This window comes from Athene cunicularia (assembly GCF_003259725.1).
Source record: "Athene cunicularia isolate RWA chromosome 3 unlocalized genomic scaffold, athCun1 chr3_part1, whole genome shotgun sequence".
In the NCBI taxonomy this organism is placed as follows: Eukaryota; Metazoa; Chordata; class Aves; order Strigiformes; family Strigidae; genus Athene; species Athene cunicularia.
Window position 1 is genome coordinate 108,055,371 of NW_020799097.1, and position 21,724 is coordinate 108,077,094.

At 36.4% G+C, this 21,724-nt stretch overlaps 1 protein-coding gene across 2 annotated transcripts in view; it reads right to left on the minus strand.

Moving 5' to 3' along the window:
- Positions 1-20,632, minus strand: part of FBXO11 (F-box protein 11) — a 40,064-nt gene extending 19,432 nt beyond the window's left edge. The window contains exons 1-10 of one of the 2 annotated variants that reach the window (XM_026846327.1): positions 20,508-20,632; positions 20,302-20,383; positions 13,674-13,815; positions 12,192-12,321; positions 11,040-11,123; positions 10,825-10,957; positions 5,672-5,778; positions 5,465-5,576; positions 260-366; positions 37-174 (exon numbers count right to left, since the gene is read on the minus strand). In XM_026846327.1, the coding sequence (XP_026702128.1) occupies positions 37-174; positions 260-366; positions 5,465-5,576; positions 5,672-5,778; positions 10,825-10,957; positions 11,040-11,123; positions 12,192-12,321; positions 13,674-13,815; positions 20,302-20,383; positions 20,508-20,615 (1,143 nt within the window). In that variant the 5' untranslated portion in view covers positions 20,616-20,632. Of the gene's footprint in view, positions 1-36; positions 175-259; positions 367-5,464; positions 5,577-5,671; positions 5,779-10,824; positions 10,958-11,039; positions 11,124-12,191; positions 12,322-13,673; positions 13,819-20,301; positions 20,384-20,507 lie in introns of both variants that reach the window. The other variant, XM_026846326.1, reaches the window with a different exon arrangement.
- Between the last annotated feature and the right edge of the window lie 1,092 nt (positions 20,633-21,724).

The following is a 21,724-nucleotide window of genomic DNA, read 5'->3' on the forward strand; positions in this document are numbered from 1 at the left end:
TATATTTCTTTCTTCAAAAGAAAACATATACATTACCATGCCATGGTCAAAAGTGAAAACACCAACATCACGTCCATGATGAATGTGATTCCGTCTGATAATGGGATTTCCGTGGTTTTTAACCCAAATCCCTGCTAATGCATTATTGGAGATCTCATTGTCCTCATATATTCCCTGGGAAATAAAAATGTCAATTAAGATGGCAATCAAAACCAGTAAACAACTTTATCACAGTAAAGAAATTGATATCAAAAAATACCTGTGCATGGTCTGTAATATAAAGTCCAACATTTTCACAGTCGCTGATGTTACAGTGTTTAATAGTAGGACAAGCTCCCTGGCCACTAACACATACTGCAGAGCCAACTGGAAGAAAACAGTACAGTTACCATAGCTTCAAAGCATAGTGTATTTATAAATAGTCTGGCAGTGCTTTTGCAAGAAAAGTTAGTGTGAACTGATATTTAAAAAAGATTCCGCGTGCACAGTGCCAAAGCATTGCAAACCACAGGCAGAAAAACACTAATGTCATCATTTTGCAGAGGCAAAAAAACGAGGTAGGAGGTGCTTTACAATCACTCTACCAAGGTTACACAGCTGTGTATGATTGCCAGAATAGACAATAGTTCATATAATAATTCATGCTTATGAAAGTTCTCACTCATTTGTTTCCCTACGGTAGGCCCACTGTATACTGACTATTCACAACAGACAAAGGAAAACAGAAATATAATAAAATTCTATGCTAATTACTGCCTTATTTTACTTCCCTTTAAACTTTCATAACCCAGTACTTCAAAGAGCCCAAACAAATAATAATTTTGTAGCACACAAAGACACACTGTCTAACTAAAGATGAGGAGACGAGCAACAATCTGAAGTACAGAACTACACATCAGAAACCAACAGGTCTCTTCCCAGCTCAATTACAAAGGTCCTTGCTGCAGCTCCTTGGATGATTTCAGCTACCATGATATTACCCAGAAAACAAACTCTTTTCAGGCAACTAGGACTCAAACTGCTCAGGACATCATCAGATCAGCTCAATTCCCTGAACTCCACGAAATATGAAAACATGAAATTATGCAGCCACTAAAATCCAATAGAACATACACAGTGATTTCAGGAAGGTAAGATCTCATCTCAGGGTATCTGGCCTACATAGCACACACGTTCCCCGCAATTAAACATCACTAAATAAGCAAGCCAATACATGCTCTATTAGTAAGTTTTCATATTACTTTCTAGCATAGTACGACAAAGACTGTACTTTAATAATTCACAGACTCATTTACAGAGCTTTTCTTTAGGATTTAAACCAAAATTTATTTTGATTGTCTAGTCTGACCTTATGAATAATACAGGCTATAATAATTCCCTGAATTAATTCCTGCTTCAATTCCAGTAGAAGGAACTTCAGCACCTATCTTTTAGAAACACATTTAATTTTGGTTTGAGTATTTCCAAGAACTGAAAAACCACCATAAAGCTTGTTAGCTGGTTACAGAGTTGTTACCCTGTTAATTTACACTTTAATTGCTCATCTGAATCCCTCCAACTTTAGCACCCAGTTACTGGTTCTCTTTATACCAGCGTATGCCATACCCAATGCATGCACATATTTAGTGCAAGCAATTTACCCCTTCATCCTTATCCTTGATAAAGTAACAAATTGCAGTCAGTATGTTTTTCATTACAACTGAGTTTTTGTGCTTTATCTTTTCGGACTTTTCATGGAACTGTTTCTAAATTTTCAATAGGTTGCTATGGACACCAACCAGGAAAGAGTACTTTATTCTGAAGCAGGACTAAGCAGAGGCGTAATACAGTCTCTACTGCTGCTCAATATTCCCACAGGTATAACTAAGGATCACATCAGTTCTTCTGGCCACTCTACACAAGGGCTCATATTTACCTGTTTACCCCCAATGACTCTTTAAGCTTTTCCCAGGAATCCAGATGCTTGGGAGAGAGGTTTATCACTTGAAACTAGGAACAAGTGCGAGTTGTATGTAGAATTTCACACTTGTCCACACTAATGTGAATGTTGTTTGAGAGCCCACCTTCAAAAAGGGCACAGCAACCCACCCTCCTAGTTATTTATATTGGCCTAAGACTTCATCATCTGCAAGTCCCATCAATATGCATTTTATCAATGACTTGCAGAGAAGAAATAAAATGGCTTAAAGTCAAGAAATCATATTTGAAATAGCCACAAAAAAAGACATTTATAATTACCCTGAAAGTTATTTTTCAACTATTTAACATGTGCTCTGATAATTCTGTAAAACTCTAATGTTTTAAAGGCACTATACAATGAAGTCAAGTATTTTTCAAGGGTCTGTGCAATTATACCAGGACTGCTACCTTGTTTTAGTCAGTCATCAAAAATGCTAACAGTGCGATGCAACCATTATAGCTTTCTGTAAATACACATTAATTTGCTTCAATCGTAAATTTTAAATTCTTGATTGAATAAACCCCCACATTTAATATCTCATTATTCTACCCAGGATCAATAGGCAGTACTATTTGCCGTACTTCATCCTGTTTAGCCTCCTCATGGCACCCTCCTCCCCCCTCCCGTCCCCTGGGACATACACTATCTCACCCAGGTATCAAGTTACTGTTGATACTTAATAGGAGCCCAGAAGATTTCTTGGCCAGTTCTTTTTAAACTCCTGCATGATTTTAGAATGTCTATTTTTACAGCTGTTTAACCTCATCCACGGTTACTGTCGAGTGGAACATATTTCATTATCCCTCTAGGGTATGAGCACATTTATCATTCCTGCCTATTCTCATTAAATATGGAACAAAAATTACACAACACTTTGCCATTCAAATTCTTCCATTCTGTGATGGATCAGCATCACTGCTAAAAACCTTCCTTTGTTCCCCAAGTTAAGCCACAAGCACTATCTCTTCTAGACAGATGTTATATCTTGTCTTGTTTATCATGTTCTTGGGGGCGGGGGGGGAATATATTTTGTTGAGGCTTCTGTGTTTTGGGGGGCAGGGTTCTCACGTTTTCCTGCAATTCCTAGTTTCCTATTTATATAATTTGCTAATAACTTCTCACTTCTTGTATTACATAATTGCTTTCACTCCCCTTTCTTCTACCTGTTTTGGTGACAGCAAGAAACTGGATTTTTGGGAACCCAGTGCGATGTGCCAAAAGCATACCCCTATCACATTTTGCTTAAAGGAAAGCAATTCTTGTTCTGACTCACTTCACTGGACTTCCATTATTGATTGTGTGAAATTGGTCCTTTTAGAGTACCAAGCACATGTATTACTGGTTTAGGCTTTATTTTGTTTACTCAGAATATAATGATTGCGCACACTTAAGCAATACTTAAGGCATACTGCCGTCCACCACTTATCTATCAAGATGAGGACTAACACTACAATGGATGCAATACAACCTCTAGACTCAGGATCTTGCCATTTAAACTTTATTTTTAAGTATTTCAAAGATGCTTTGGACTGGTAGCAAGACTTCCAGCTTAAAAATCACTCACACTTACACAGCTCCCATCTTTACATATGACATACATTTAGAACTTTACATATGACATAATGTAGAAATATGCTTTAATGCAATTAGGAGATCTACAAAAAGTGTATCAAGCATGTCCTAGGAAAGACATTTTGAACATTTATGGATCAATGTTTCAGAGATGTCATTAGCTTGGAAACAGTAAATGTCTTTTCTGGCAGACTGCCATTTTCCCTTCCTTTTTACACACCAACACCACCCCACCCCCCCCACCCCAGTACTTCCTGAGTAGGTTATAGCAAGGCTTGGTAGGGTTAGTAAGTCAATAAAAATTAATAATCAATAAGTGATGATAGTACAGCCTACACACAGCCTCCAAAATTGACCAGATATTTTAACTCTGGAAAAGAGAACCAACAATTCAATGCAGCAAGCATTCAAACATCCAGAGTACTAAAGAGGGCAAAAGTCCAAAATTCTCAAAACCAGTCTTCTATAAGGACAAGTGGTCATGAAAATATTTTCAAAGCTTAATTTTAATAAACAATTTTCACACAAAAACATCAAGACCTACTATCTTATCTATAAAGATATCTTTCAATATGAAGCCATGCAGCTGTTTGTACTACTTCTATAACCAAGCTGAATGTGGTCCAGGGTCCCCAATATTGGAACACGGGAACTTCCAGAACTAATTTTCTTTGTATACTTCAATTAGTATCAATCAGTATTTAGCATTAAACAAAGAAATAAAGATACTGAGGGCAGCCAGCTGTCCTTTGTTCCTCTTTTTTCATTTTTAACACTTCCACATATTAGCTGATACGTCTCCAATAAAACAGATGGCGATGCGAAGAGCATAGAGCTGCCTTGACCAGAAGTGAAGTAGTATTTTATAGCCTGAAACCTCCAGGAAAGAGTGTACCTTCCTCTACAAGGCACAAAAAAGGAATCCTTCCACCATTCTTATTACAGTGCCCTGTAGAATTCCTTCCTCCATAGTTTGTACCAGAAAAGTATAGTTTTTCTATCTAGTTGAAGATCTTGTTTTCTTGTCTTTATGTTGAGCTGAGCAACCTTTACGCACAGCCTGCTGTGTAGATCCATTCAATTTCACTAGCTGAACTTAGGTATATAAAGTTCATGCTGCCATTTCCATGAAAAGACTCATTATCTTAATTCTCCTGTACCTCTTCTTTCTGACACTCTAAACTCCATTGGTCGTGTTTGATTGTATTCAAACATGTTAAACTTGACATGCCCTTGTGTCTAGTGATCATGAACTGTCATGCCTTCCTGCCAACAACTGAACTGCCATTCAGCCTCTCCCTTCCACTGCCTCTGACTCTTCCTTTCCTGAATCTAGATTACCAGTGTTTCCCAAATCAGGCAGTATAAATTCCTTGTTATTTCTGATTGTGAAATCGGTCTGACTTTCCACATTATGCATTTCTTCTGCCTGTATAGCTAGGAACTCATACTTTGAGTATCAAACAATTCCACTTGACAGGAAAGTGAGTTTAGTTTAGCACTTACAGCTCATGACTGATTTAATTCCATCAATCCCAATACTGCATATTACAATGAACCTAACGTAAAAGTCCCATGTTTGCCCCCTTCAAATGACCTCTCCTGCCAGCTACAACTACATATATATATCAAAACTAGGCAAGTTTGAAACCTGAAAAGTGATAGTTTTATATAAACTAACTGCCCAGAGTCCAAACTGATTCAAATAGAAGACCAAGTATACATTATTACAAAGGTCTTGGACACAAAGAAGTCACTCTAATACTGCCATTTCAAGGCAAGTAAGGCTTGCAGACCCATATTATAAAAAAAAAAAAAAATCAAATATGCCAATAGCAATCATAACCAATCTGTGTGCTGCTTCCACATGCCCTGGTTAGTTTAGTAACTTTAAACACAGCATTAATTTTGAGCAATAAAAAGCCCACTAACCCGTACAAGTACTTCGAATAATACAGTGATCTATAATTGGACTGCAGTTCACGGTAATCTCTAAGCAGTGGTGTGCGTTGTGGTGCTGAGCAGATTTGTCATCAGGGTTGAACTGAAAAAGGAAGACAACACAGAAATGTAGTATTTAATTGCTCAAGCATTAAAATGCAATTATTAAAAGCTCTGATGGAAGTTTGAGATTCTTACCCTGATTGTCATATATCCAACATAGGCATCTTCAGAACCCTCCATAAAAACGAAGGTGGAATCTCTAGTGTTTTCTATTATAACTTTATCTGCTACTTTGCCAGGTGCTGTGAAGAAGACATTTATTAAGTCTTAGTTTATGCCACTGAAAAAAAAAAAGTTCTCAAAAGACTTTTCAAAGCAACAAAGGAAAAAGAACACTATTCTTGGCACATAAATAGTCTTCATTGTCAGAAGAATCTTAAAGTTTCAAAGACAGTGAAGAATCTGGTCTTTAAGACAACCTTGCACTTATTTAATAATCTAGTACCATAGGAAAAATCTTATCTTGTACAGATTACTTATTAGGACCTGAATTAACAGTTTGTATACCAGTTTAGAGGCACTAATTCTGTTACTAAGCACAATTTTTTTTTTATTCTAAACACTTTTATTAAAGCTAAATACATACATTTCATCAGTAATTTAAACGACTACTTAGTAATCTGCTCACAACCTGTGAGTGACCTTTCCACACTTCTCAAATCTAAGATTCAGAGTTTTGAATGTATGTCTTCATTATTCTTTAGAAGAAAACGTTATAAAAGTAGATTGAACTATACGTCTGAAACTACATACAGAAGGTTTCAAAACGGTTCATTTGCAAGTTCCTATAATCTGCAAATTGATTGCTGTGTTAGCAGCAAAATACTGCTCATTCTTTATCCTTAATCCACAGGAAGGAATGTTTACATTGGTATGGCAACAGCCAGCAGAGGGAGTACAAGTTAACAACAGTCTTACATTGGTATAAATTCAATGATACTCATTCACAAGCAAAATAGTTTGATTCAAAACTGCACATTAAATATGCAAGCCAGAAGAAGCCTTCCTCAATACACAGAATGTAAACATATAAGTTTCAAATAATATAGCAGATAAGTTGGAAATACTTTGCAATTACTATCAGGTAAGTTGAGACACACAAATGTGACCAGGTATTTGCCCTAAATTCTGTATTTTATTGAAGAGCCTATGCATAGCATTTCTCATGCACAGATATTTTTCTGTTGTCTGTTGACACTAATACAGACAAGTGGTATGTCCTGTTCTTTATCACTCGGGCAGAAAGGTGCCAGTCAGAATGAAGCAACATTTACATCATTATCCAGCTTATTCTCACTATCTAAAAGCCAGATCTCTGCTTTCATTACTGCAGAACTGCAAATATTTTAAGGTAGCCTAGCTCTTCATCATACCACTGTTCACTCAGATAACAACTAAGAGAGTCTTTGATGAGGACTTGTGTCATGCAAAGTATTTTTCTGTGGCCTGGTAACATTTCTACGTACTCACCATGTTGCAAATGCACTGACATAAACACAACAGTATAGTTCAATATCTGAGAAAGCATGGCACCAGAGTGTTGCAGGTGAACCAAAACCAGAAAATAAATGGAGCCCTTAACAGGAAATGAGGGCCATAAATTAATATCAGAATTGTGTTCCCTCTTAGGGGGGGGCAAGGAAAAATAGCACTTCACATTGGGTGCTCTGAAACACTCAAAGCAGACAGATTTGTGGTATTGTGCTTGGAGGTGTTTGCCATGCACTTGGATGATGCTCTCTACAGACAACTCATTCATCTCAACACATCAGTTACTTCACAGGTCTCTAAGCCTGCAAGGTCCCAGAATGCCCATTATGGAACACGCCAATTAGCAAGACCACTGCATTTAGATCCCCTCCAGGAAAAGGCTGAAGAAGGAAGGGGACTTGCTCAAGCACCGGTTTCATTCTAAATGCATCAAAGATATTCCCTGCAACATCCTATTTAATCTTTGCAAAATAATTATTCAGAGAAATACCCTTCAATACCTGAAATACATTTCAGCTTTTGTTTTAGACCACTTCAGAAGAGAGAAACCAATGTAGGGAAGGAAAAAGGGGCACTAATTTTGTAATCAAGAAAAACATAGCTCCCAAGAAATATATTTTCTGAAGTGTAAGGAAGTCATGTTCCATGGGATCAGAATTCATGCTCAGTTTAAGAACTAAGATGAGACCATTTAGAAATAATTTAACAGAAAGCCTATGAAAAGGGACTGTCTAAAGAATTAAAAATTAACCAAATGTTGCCTCAAAATTGTTTTATTCCTCAAAAGGAATAAAACAATTTCACTTTTCAGTGCATTAGTAGAAAATTAAGTACATTCTGCAGGAAATAATTGTGACCCTGTTCAAACATATCAGGCAAAAAATGCAGAGGCCCTTTTAGATCTTGCAGTCTGTAAAGTCTACAACAAAGAACACAGCTCTAAACTAGTCTAGAACACAATTTTCAATTCAAAGATGCAGAACAGGTGTTTAAAGAAGAGTTTGGGTAAATGAAAGTTCTCTTGCACTCAAAAGTAAAAAACTCACCTAATTATGACAGTCTTCACCATTTCAGATTTTTCTACCCTTAAAGTTACTAAAATTTTTTTTTTCTTCTTGTTTGGAAAAATTCCTTTTTCACTTATGTGCACATTATTTAAGTCAAATGGAAAATAAAGTGAAAAAAATGAAAGCTGTATCTCCTAAAGTATAGAAAGAAACCACATATTCAGTGAAGATTCTGAGATCAGGACACATGACTGTACAACTGCTGAAACTCAGCTATTAAGACAAGAGACTTCATGTCTTGAATGAGAAGAGGACTCCATGGAAGGCTTGTATTCCTGCAGTAATCTGACACGCGCACCCCAACCCTGGAAAAACAGAATTCTTTTAAGAAATTCAGAAGTATTGCTGTCCACTGAACCAGATGCATTGATTTCCTTACAGGACCTCTACTCTTGTTTCTTACTTATGGGTTGAGATAAATGACAGTACTAGTAATACCTCAAAAGGCTTCCTTCTAAACACTCTTCCCCTAAGATTAAGGAAAGAAAGAAATAACCCCCAAATTAAACAGAACAACAAACCCAGATGATTTGACATTATTCTGTAAGACTGTTTTGCTTATGAAACAGCAGAAGCTTCCTGAAAGCTTGAGGTATGTAAAGTTGCCTTTCTAATAATGTTGTGCTTCTTCAGAAGTTGCGAGAAGAAACTATTAAAGAAATCTGAGAACAACTGTGGAAAGATTTGGTGCTGCCTTAATCCTACCATTCTGAAAAGCATGCCAGACTGAACAGAGAAGAGGTATTTCTCCAAGGCTTAGTGGTTCACTTTAATTTGTTTTCTTTTCCAGACAAATGAAAATTGACTCCCTCTACAATGTCACTGACCATTCAGTGGAGAAAGTCTGAGGAAGTGAAGAGTCAGCAGTGCCAGAAACTGAAATATAAATACATCCAGCATTTCTGGATTTCTCTTGGAGGTTTTGTTCCCCAAGACAGCTATTCTGTTACAAAAATACATAATGCAGATCCCTTGCTTTTAAAGAACTGCAATTAAGATAACTTAAGTTATTCAGAAAAAGTTAATTCCAGTGAAAGGGAAAGCAGACAGCCTTTCAAAACTTAAAAGGAGCTAGAGAACATGCAGAAATTTAACCAGATATCGAAGATGTCATTTCAAGTTCCACAAAGTAACTGAGAAATTTTGTATCTTAGGACAGTGCTGATCCAATTTCTTCTGGATTTTAAACACTTCTCAAATATGACTTGCCCTATTTGTACTGGCATTTATTACTGTCATCCCCCATCTGAAACAGAAGCTGGGGTATATTGTTATTTGTCTAAGGCCACGGCTGCAGTAGCGAGCACTGCAGCATAACCCGAGTCGTACTACAGAGTGAAGTAGTGCTGAGGATCAGACATCCACACCACATGTGCTGCAGAACATGGGTAGAAGAGACAGTGACTTTGTACCAGTCCTAGCCTGGTCCCTCTGACTCAATGTACACTGACTACTAGAGTGCAATAAGAGTATTCCAGGAACATGTCTCAGTCTCATCCAAAAGGAATCCAGTTTATGCTCCAAAACCTCTCCACAGCACAAACCAAAGGACTGTAAGTGGGGATGTTCAGGATGTTAGCTTCACAAATGTAGTCATGAACTGACAAACTAACATGCAGCTGCATCTTGCAGATCTGCAGGGACAAGTTTAAGACTAACAGCAGAACAATCTGACTGCATAGCTCAAAACCATTCTCACTGCCACAGCTGCAAAACCCAGGCAACAAGTGCCAGAATAGGCTCACTTAAGAAGATGACAGTTGGTATGCAGAACAGATAGATACCTGAAGAGAGAGACTTAAAACAACAAACAAAAACCCACAAAAAACCCAACAAAAATCTCAAACAAAAAACAAACCCATGAAAACCCAAACCAAACAAACAAGCAAGCAAACAAAAAGAAACCCACACCCAAAAAAGCCCCAACCAACCAAAAAAACCAACCCAGACAGATAGTATCTCAGAAAAAGCAAGCAGCAGGCAATTCACTTCTGGGTCATCACATAAGCAAGAGGTCTGAGACCTAACCAAGATCTCTACCAGACATTAAGACAGTCTAAATTCTTACCATGCTATTGTGCTACTGGGGATTAACATGCTCGCAGTAGGGACAGGAAAAGCAAACAACTCCAGAAGCACCACAATTTGAAGCCAGGTGTATTCTCTTACACTAACTTCCTAAACCTTTCCTATTTGGAAAGTCGTATTTCCTTCTCCATAAAGGTTCTCTTTTAGAGGAACAGTTAGGAGATGAACAGAGAAAAAAACTCCAATCTCAGAATCTTTCTGCTGGATGCTCTCATTTCCTTCCTTGAGATGGAATTACAATGCTGAAGAAAATGGGACAGATACTAATTTGGGTTTGCTCCCACTGCTGAATTCTACTCTGGAGGTAGGTTATATATAAACAAATTTCGTAAGAACCACCTGAAAATTTCAACTGCAGTCATGTAACTGAGTATACATTCTGACAAATACAATTTTCCTCCTAATGAAATAAAAAGATAAATAAATTATTCCAAGAACTAACAAGCAGACAGTGGTACTTCAGTCTGAAGCATCATCTACTTTTTAGTTAGTGACACTTGTACAGAAAATACATATTTACTAGGCTGATGAAGAAAGATGGGCATTTATAGTGGATATATAATACACCAGAATATCTTTGTAATTAAGGTGGTAATTAATACAAGTCACACTTTGACACAAAGATGTTCTCAGTTTAAATACCTGCACCGATCATGGTGATTGGAGATTCTATATATATCCATTCATCAGTATATATACCAGAGTGAACAAAGATAAGTCCATCAAAATGAGCTTCCTGAACTCCACCAAGAGCATCTTCAATGGTATCATAATACTAGAAAAAAAGGGACAAGTTTAGAGAGAAATATCCACATGAAGATATATAAATATTCTTAAGAACTGCTTTAGAAACATACCAACATATTTTCTCTTCCTTTGTATCTTGCAGGATTACTGTAGAAGTGTTCAGCAAAACCTGGTTTTACATGTGCTCCTTTGTACTGAAACAAGGAAAATAGTTTATGATAAGCTTGCAGGTAAGTGGATCTGAAGGCACAGACAAGCGATCTACTAATCCCCTAATTAACAATCCATTTACTTATATCAGTTTGTTCCAGGAAACTAGCTATTGTATTCTGACCTCCCATATTAGGCACCCAATTTGAAATGGCAGCACCAAAAAAAGTCTGAGCCTAAGAGTGATCAACTAAACCAAGAGGCTAACCAACTTAAACAGCCAGAAACCTCTAAAATGACTGAAAAGCTTTGCGTACCTTATTCACGCCACAGTGGATGTTCTTATTTCCATCTTTTGATATTTTAGCAGCTTGCCACAAAACAAACTGCATTTATATGAGGAGAAAGGAAGAATCCTATACCTTCACTTTTGATTGAGTACTGAACAAAGAAGCCAGGTCTAGTATTTGTCCTCAAGCTTCAGAATTTCATTAACCAGTTACACACAGCATTGTATAACACATTTACCTTGATATTTACTTCCCTTACTTATGTTTTTCAAATATCATGCCCCGCCATTCTTACAATACCTCTGATACTTTGGATCAAAGGTTCAATCCCATGCCTTAAAAGGTAACTTTGAAGTCACCTTTTGTGTAGCCTGGAGCTACACTAGGCATATCAGCTGTAAAACACTATTTGAGCCCAAGTGATTTCATCAATATACTGTTTAGTTTACTAGAGGAAGATGCATACATTGTTAATATATAACAATATATTTCAAGATTATTTGCAAGCTACAGACCACGACAATCTCTTCCACAGAATTTCAAGTGATGCAAAACATGAGGAAAACCTGAGACGTAACTCAAGCACTCCACTTTACCATGACATACCTCCCTAAAGTCTGCCTCAAAACAGAAAACAACTTCAGATATCCCCCTATTGCGTTAACACAATACAAGGATCTCTCCCCACCTCCTCAGTCCCATCATCTTATTTAAAAAGTATAAACCCAAAATAATTACTATTGTCAGCCACATTTCAGAAGTTAGGGTTTTTAGTTTTATAAGCCATCTTTAAATTGGAATATAAATGAATACTACTGTTACCAGTTGCTGAAAGCTTTCTTTCCAGGGATTTGGATGTTCATATTCTTCTGGATTAATCTGATAAAATTTACCAGGTTCAGGATGCATCATTGGACGAGTGTACTCAAATACTTCCATATACAATCTTTTCCTGAGCAGATGTGTCAAGCAGAAAAGAAAATTAATGTATTTCTGATTACTCTTCCACTTTAACATAACACACCAAATGTTAAAACCTGGGGTTTTTCCAACAGCATTTGCCAGTCTGCGACAGTGAATTTGACCAAGATAAGTACCAACCACTTTAAAACCTTCCAAAACAATTTTTTTTGTTGGACTGACTTCTAGTTTTTCTAAGAAAAATTGACATGTGTTTCATGATCCAAGCAAAAGAGTTCTCAACATGTAATTTCCATGAAGAAATTTAATCAGTTATTTACACTGTTTGTGAAATCAGAGTCTAATTGTATATTAACTACAGCACTGATTTAACACTTCTGAAAGCTAGTAGCGTAAGAATAACAAAAATTAAGACAGAGTATGCCACCACCTCTTCCTCACCTTGCCAAAAAAAAGGCTGAAAAAAATACATTCACAGAGAACAAATGATGCAATGTATTTCAAAGAGAGTTCATCAGTAGACAGATTACAGTGATTTAAAAAAATAAAGATAGCACACAAAGCACACAATTAGATTCTTATGATTAGTGCCAGAATACTAATAATTGCAGTGTCTGAGCCTGTTGATATTAAGTCCAGACTTAGAGAATGCCAGTGAATCTCAGAAGTTGTAATTCATATGACAAGACATCCCCAAAACTGTCTTTAGGACAGCGGGAAGGAAAAAAAAAAAAAAAAGGGTGCATTTTTGTGATGTTATACTAAATTTTTATTTTTTTCTTTTAGTCTTAAGATTTTTATTTTTTTTTTAATAAAGATTAAGAAACATGTTCTTTTTCACCTTATAAAAAACCTACAAAATTTAGATCCCAGTTTTCCAAGCTCTCAATAACCCGGGAGTAGGGTGGATTCATACAGGGGAAAACAGCCTGAGTATCCAACCATTAAACAAAACAAACAAACAAAAATCAAACAAAACAACAACAACAATTTAAGTAACACTAGACAAAATTTGCATCTAACATTAGGAAATGTGTTGTTTCTTTTGCGTCAATTAACGCAATCCCAACAGAAGTCTGAAAAAGGTTAAAGAGAGGAAGAAGGAAAGGAGTGACTACCAAAGGAATACCTCACTGATTTCTTTATTTAAAACAGCCATTATTTAACTAGTGTCTACACTACTAGAGAATCAAAAGTTTTACTGTTTAAACACATGTAATCAGATATTCCTAAGTAACAATTCTTAAGTAAAGCAGACATTAAAATACAATTGGCTTTAATTCAACTAATTGCAACCAACATTTCATTTTTTTCTATTGTACTGGTATCTCATGCAGCACATCTAATATATCTCAAGATAACGAGGAATAGCTTCTCACTTACCACAAAATTGGATCATTAGCCAGCTCACTGAAGCGTTTACACACACAAGCTGCTCTACAGAGATCCTGCTCCAGCAGGTAGGAGAAGATCTTTAGAACCACTTCATCTGGCAGCTTCTCCTGAAGATACTGTTCTGCAGGTGCTGCTATTAAACAGTAATCTATATAAGATTATTGACATATTTAACCAGCCCAAATTCTGACCAGAATAGATCACAACTTGCCATTTGAAAGGTCCCCATTTAAAGTGCCAATGATCTCAAAGTAGCTTTTTTTTTTTTCCCCCCCCAAGTACATTTAATCTAAATCTAAAAGTAAAAAAGAGGTAAATGGTTGACTCTCGAGTCAGGTAGAAGTTATAAACTTCAGTCCACTTTCAAGACTTTTTAGTTCACCTTTTCTATTGGAGGAATCAATCTGCATACAACTGCAGATGTTAAGTAGGCTACTGTGCATGTTCCAGATACACTGACTCCTCACTGCTTTTAGATTCATTGTGGTTCAGTTAACCCACATTACCCATATAATAAGAATCATCGATCCCCAAAGTCAAAATCTCTATAAACATTTTCAAACACAAAAGAATTTACTGAGAAGTAGCCACTATCTGGAAAAACTAGTAGTGAAACTTCCTTGTTCTCTCACAATGAACACATTAGGGAGAAGGACACCTGGGATGAAGGAAACCAGGAACCAGCAATAATTCCAAAGTTGTCTCCTTCCACTTACTCCAGTTTATGCTTTTTTAAAATGAAACATTTAAGCCAGAGGAAGTGTTGGCCTTGCAAGATGTTGTATGCCTTGAGAAGTCTGAGAAAGTGGAATCCCTGTATCATTGTGGGGAAATGCAAATGAACTTTGTTAAATGCCTGCTCTTGGGCACATGCGCACTCTAGGTATGACAGTTCATATAGGAAATCCCCACCTGTAGTTTGTGTTCTCAGGAGACCCTTCTGTGGCAGTTATCCTCACAGCAGGGGAGCTCTTTTTGCACAGGTCACTTATTTGGTTATGTCTTTAGGATTCTTTCTCAGGCAGAACCATACAGAACAGCTTCTAAATTTCAGAGGATTTGTATGCAAGGCACTAAAGGCTCCTGCTACATTTGTAATACAATTACATCCATGTAATGCCCCTTGCATTATTAATTTTTTCCTAGAACCTCTGAACATAGGGAGCAATAGGACTGTGATTTTGGCTACTACAAGAAGACTACTAAAGTAAGCCTCAGAAAGGTGACCTACTAAATTTGAGGGAATAACATTCTGAATAATAGCTTCCATACAAGATTCCATACAAAAAAAAAAAAAAGATAAGCCCCAAGGCTTCCCAGGGCAAAACAGCACAAATAACTGTATTATTTCCAGCTAGAAGAGAGAGAAGACATGAACTGTAAGGACTAGAACTGTGACTTTCACGAAGATGCTAAACTGTGGTCTACAGACCACATTACTAGAACCTGTGTACTATAAGAGAACTGATTAAAGCTTTTTCCATGGTGGTTAGACCAGTTGTTAGAAATTCTGAAATACTACTACTTTGCAGTGACCTTCCCTGAACCTGTTCCTTGTTGCACCATTCTATAAACATCACCTTGGTGTTTCACAAATACTGATTTCCTCTAAGATGCTAGGAGGGCATTTATCCAGTTGACTGATGGCTGCTCTCAACAGTAACACAACTTACAGACAATAAGCTATAGGTACATGCCACTTTAATCCAACAAAAATCTATGCTGTACAAAAGGGATGAGTCTCACCATTCCACATGCTCATAGCTATTTGCTCCCAACATATCCTTTAGGTTGACAGCACCAGTCATGGGCAGAATAAGCTAGAATTCATTTTCCTCATCCAAACTATACTTTTTTTATGGATCAGCTCCTTGTTGTAGTTTATTGCAAGCTAGAAAAGTGTTAGCATGGGCAGAAAGAGACAGGAATGAACGTCCAGAAGGTGGCCAAGACAGTTACCTTCATCAGCAGTATTATTAATGTCAGATTTAAAAGTTATTGTTGTTCAAAAAAAAACCCAAACCAAACCCCTTATGAGCTAGGCTGAAGTTGGTAAATTAGCAAAACTAACTTACATTTAGTAAAAAGCAAGTAGTCCAGAAAGACTTTATGCTCAAGAGACACTTAGGGAGCTTATACCAGCAGTCCACAAGGTGAGTACAGCTGGGCATCACCAAAAAATGCTACATGCCTGATCAATGCTGGTTTTTAAAAAGGTCCTTTTCCCCTGGAGATAAAAGGGTTCTTTCCTGTATCAAACAGGCAGCAGCAATTCGTTCTACAGTCCTAGTTACCCTTGAAATGCATTAAAGGATAATTGGACATTGCTTCTGAATTAATCTTTTTCTGGTAGCTTTCCAGTTAGACGTGGAGATACAGTCTTCTATGGTCCTACAAGCTGAAATGCCATGTTGTAAATGCAAGGCAGTAAATCCTCACAAGCCTTCCATGACTTGTCTTCTCCTTTTAACACAGAAATCCCTGAGGTATACAATTTGATCTTCCTCCCAGGACAATCAGTTACTCCCCTAAACAACCTGCAGAATTTTTTCTCCTTTATGTATGTTAGAACCTCGATTAATTTTTTACTGAAGAGTGAAGTTTACTAGTGTAATGCCTCCCATTGCTCAACAGTTGCCCATTACTCCTATTTTCCTCCCTAGGCCCTATCATAAAACAAAAATTGAAATCCAGATGCATTTCCTTACTGCAAAAGCAGGGGCCAACTTTGAAAGTGTAAGAAAACTTCTTGCAATAAAAAAAACAACTATCCCCTGCAATTTTTCAAGTTGTATTTACTTGGATGTTTAGGCACTGCTTGAAAAATGACGATGATTTTACAGGTGCTTGCTATACTGACCATCTTTTATTCAAAATCCTGTAGAAGTGAGAGATTCAATTTAAATTGACCTTCTGCTCAATTAAGAAGGGGTTGATTTAAAATTTCTCCACTCATATCACCAATATAGTGATTACTAGGTAGAATTCTTCAGTATAATTTGAAAAAGCTAATTTGCTTCTTAATGTGAAGACTTAAATATCCTCTTGGTCCAAGAGGGAAGGCCGTGCTTTAGTTCTATGAAGTCACACTTCAAATTTTCGGTATCTTTTAATAATCTGACAAAGCAAAGATGCATTCAATATGTTCTCCCTCCTAGTGTACAAAAATAAACCACAGTTTTAAAGGTTTGTATGGACACCAAATTAAACATTTGTGTGCTGCTACTCCTGACAGTTTTATGCCTATTGACAGAGTGAGGGTTAAGTATGAAATGCATACTAATAATAAATAAAAACAGGACAGTTTTCCAAATAGTGTTAAAAATAGACAAGAGTAAAAATAAAAACAAAGTGCAAGAGGTCACCACCAATTTCTCTTTGCCCTAACATAAGTTGACAGTTGAACTATTTATGATTTTAATAAAGTGTTAATATGCTAGACAACCGAAAATTAGAAACACAGCTGGTTATGTCATTCTGTTTCCACAGGATATGTGTGAAGCTAATTCAGTTTCAGTTTTGATCATTTAGAAGACAGAAACTAGTATAGTAATACCAAAACAAAAGGGCAGGGAAAGCTGCCTGAAAGTGAATTACCTTCTTTGTACAAAGCCCAAGAATGCCATCCCACAAATCCAGAATTGTAAATTATGTCTTGCATGATACTTTTTTGTCCATTTTAGTGGAGAAAATAGCTTTTGTTCCATAAGGAGGCATTTAGTAAAAATATTTTCTTATTAAGTAGTAGAAATACGTTAGAAAACATAGCATGTAGTGTTCTTGGAAAAATATCTTATAAATCAATAGGAAAAGCCAGAAATAAATTTTAAAAGGCAGTAAGTTATGTGAACTATGAGCTGTGCATGAACCTAATGTACAGAACAATCAAGGAGATATCCAGTAACCTAGAGTCTCAGTATCTACTGCAACTCTGTAGTTTGGTGAAAAGGAAAAAATTACTTGTCTCTTAAGTCTTCCAAAGATGGTTAGAAACCAACAAGAGCTGCCCAGTATAAAACAGATATGCAAATGCAGTTATCTTAAAGCAAGAGAAGAAAAACCTATGCAGTAATGAACAAAAAAGGAAGAGTATGACAGATTATTAAAACCCTGGATTAAAGTGACATGACAAGGTAACTGGTACTGGAGACCATGAAAGATCCCAGTAAATGGAAGCATACATTTACAGTTGAGGTACATAAGGAAACATTCAGAATATACTGAATTTAAATGTTTCTGAAAATCAAGAAAAACTGTACTAGCATATGATCAAAATATTTTGTATCAGAAAGATCTAAATGCTGTAGATGTTTGACAGATGACAAGCAAATTCTGAATTTATAGGTTCACCAGTCATTTGTGATGTAAACTGCACAGCTCTATCATACCTTTTTCTTATCTTAATTTTTGGTTACTTCATTTTTTATATTCTACTTAAGAGTTTAAATGAAAAATTATTTATTTTATATAATGTGTTGTTTTCTCAAGATTCTTGTATATTCATGAATCTTTCTGTCTCAGGATTGAAGAACTCATTGTCTACTGCAGGACAGGGTTGCAAGCAACAGAAACATACATGTCAATATTTCAAAATCCTAATGTGTTCTTCTTGCCAGTATCTGAGAGATTTTTTTTTTTTCCCCCCGTTACATTTTGAAATAGCAACTCTCTCTCAGCAGCACTAATTCTGAAATCAGTATTAAAATAAGAAATATTATTCTGGTTTTTCAACTACTGGCTCTATTCCAGTTGGAAACTCTAACTGACTGGTATTTCTCCTTTTATCTCTGCCAGATTTTCCTCAGCTCAGAGGGCATACAAGAAGGAGTAGTTCTCCACCAAGACATTTACCTGTGTTTCTAGTCCCACACCTTCACCTACAGTTCTAAAATAAACAGCTGTATATGTTCCAAATGACAATAGGCAATCACCACTGATGACCATCCAGAAAAGTCTCATGCTTACAACTCAGTCAGAACAGCTATCATTACCTACACTAACAAAAAACAAGGGAGGGGGTGGAGGAATCTCACCTCAATCAATACTTGCTCAAATTTAGAGAAATATCTCAAAAACTCAATGGGAAAAATAAAACATAACCATCATCCACACTGGGAAAGAGATAAAAAGAAAATGGGTTGAGAAGGACACTCCCTTGTTAGACTGCAACTGGTTTGAATACAATCTTAAAAAGTACAATTGTAAAATCATTGTTTAGAATTCCTCTGGTAATTCCACGCTGCAGAAGACTCCACAATCCCCGTACTTTCCCCACATGAGCTCAAGAATGTAATAAAAGGAATGCACAGCAAAAGTGCAGAGCATTCCTTTGAAAATTAGTGTCATTCATGCTGTAATTTGTACCACAGGACTCAAGTTACATACTAAAGCAAGGAGGTGAGTAAAAGCATAGTGAAGAACATATCAAAAGTGAGTGATCTTGAAGAAAAACTAAGAACTGCCAAAAGAAACCAAGTCTATGACAAAACGACTTTGCATAAGGCTTCAGATATCAAATCAGGAAATGAAACTGGAAGCAGAATGACCCAGATTGATGTTCAGTTGGTTCTGGTTATTTCAGTGATATAAATCTGGGGTTAAAACAATTCTTAAACAGTTGCTGAAATTAAAAGAGTTAATCAAGGTGGGGGACAGGGAAAGAGAATAAAAAAGAGGGTAAAGAATGGAGGACTTGAAAGAAAATCTACACTATGGAGATGGTGAGAAGCCAGAAAGAGCAGATTTCAACAGAAGCAATGAAAATGGACCAAAGCCTCGTGCCAGCTGCTCAGTTTTGATTCACAATGTTAAGGGAAACATGGACTAAAAAAACCCCAAGAAAAGCATCAGAAACCACATCAATGGGAGCTGGCAAGCACTGGTGTGGATTTTCCAAGGAAAAGTGACAGCAGATCTTCTGGAACTAAAGAGTGTGTCAGGAAACAAAAAGGGGTAGAAGCAGAGACTGAAAAGTGATGTTCTTTTTTCTAAAAGTAGGATATGTATGCCTATATAAAATGCATGTGTGTGCACAAATAAACAAGCATATATGCATACAATATAATAAGTGTATTGCATGTATATTATACCATGTACATATACTGTGTGTGTGAAATATGCACATATACCACATACATGTATGTACATCTATTATTTTTATTTATAAGCACACACAAACTCTCTTCCTTTCTCCAAAATGAGGTGCTATAATGATACATCAAAACCATCTCTAAAAACTACACTGGAACAGTACATCAGTATGAGAAGTGGTAAATAAGCCTAGTCAGAGTGCTCACCATTGCAGCATTACTGCTTCTAACAGTGGCTTGGATACAACTACACAGCACTTGAAGGAGAATAAAACACACAAACAAACCCAACAACAAATAACTAAACCAACACGCCTGCAGTGACACAGGCAGACTAAAGGATCAGATTAAAATCATGCTTTCAAAATCTGAAGTTCAGAACAAGTTTGTAGTTCTTTCAATGCTGCTTCTTAGTTGGAGAACAGACAGGAAAAATAAGATAGGAGGTGGCATGTGGGTGTGAGATCAAAATGTCTCAACTACTACTCCCCCACCCTCTTTTTTTTTTTGTACAAAAAAGTTAGTACCTGATAAATCCTGGGATTTTCCAGATACTCTAGCACGTTTAGCTCGGTGGCCAAAGTTTTCAGTAGCTGAAGTGGAGGCACCCTTTAATGAAATAAATATTGAAGTAGTTCAGTCATTAGGTAACTTATGAAAAATACTAATTAGCTTCCTATTCTTGACACAGCAAAATTTACTTTAAAATTAGAAACAAACAAACAAAAGTTACCTCCATGCTGCTCTTTGTAGGGCAAGCTGTTCTTTTAGGTAGAAGAGTTTTTCTGCGAAGTTGGTATGGACTATTTTGTGCACCAGGACCTGATTCTTCTGCAACCATATCTGCAGGTACATCATCATCTGTCAACAAAAACACAAAAAAAAAAGAGGAAATTTGCTAATTAGAACTGTAGTTTTGTTTTATACCAGAAAAATGGTACAGAAATTTTCAGAGAAGTACATCTAGTCAGGACGGTGGGGAGGAAACGCTAGAGCACAGAAAACTTTTAGTGAAAAATCAGAATATACAGAGAATACAAAAACTACGGGAGAAAGTACACATGAATTAACTTACGTTCTCCATATGTACCCAGCAGTTATACCAAAAGCTGCTTAAAAAACCCCAACAAAACCCAAAACACCAGGCTTTGGGTTTCTCTGCAACCGTGTAATTCACTGTGCTAGTTCCATCATCTCATTACCTCAATTTTTTCACCCAACACTACTGGCATAAGGAGGAACACCAGAGTTTCAATTATTAACCTGATGTTATCAAGAAATCCTTTAAGTAAACATGGTATTTAGTACAAAACTCAAGGCAGAATTTTCCCTAAACATTTCAGGAATAGCCCAGGCCAGCACACAAATACTTCTGTAAAATGGAGGTAGCTTTAAATACATACATTTTGTTTGCTTAAGTGATACTTTAAAAAGAGTATATTCTCTCCCTGCCCTTAAAAAAAAAAAAAGTACAGAAAATGTGATGAGTATAATTTTAGAACTTTTTGATTCATTAGTTTCAATTTTCCATGTTCATATATTTATGGAATGTACTTGAAACAAGCAAGGAATAATTACTTATCACTGCAAGCCCTACAACTAGCATCACAAAGTTCGAAGAACTTTTAAAAAGGCTAGAACAAAAACCATCTAGAAAATAAAGACCAGCTCCACTTAAGTAAAAGGTATTCTTTTTACAGATGCTTAACTGAGAAAATGAATTTTGGACGACTTTTTCATTTTAATTGCTTTTTCATTTTTAAACCAAGTAAAGCATGATGTACAAGTGATAGCCAGAAAAGCAATACTGTAGAGAGTAAGCAACTTTCCTGAATATATTAGGGTAAAGAGAGACCAATGTAAAAAAAAAAAAAAAAAAAAAAAAAAAAAAAAAAAAAAAAAAAAAAAAAAAAAAAAAACCACCAAACCATGAAACAAAACCACTGCCAT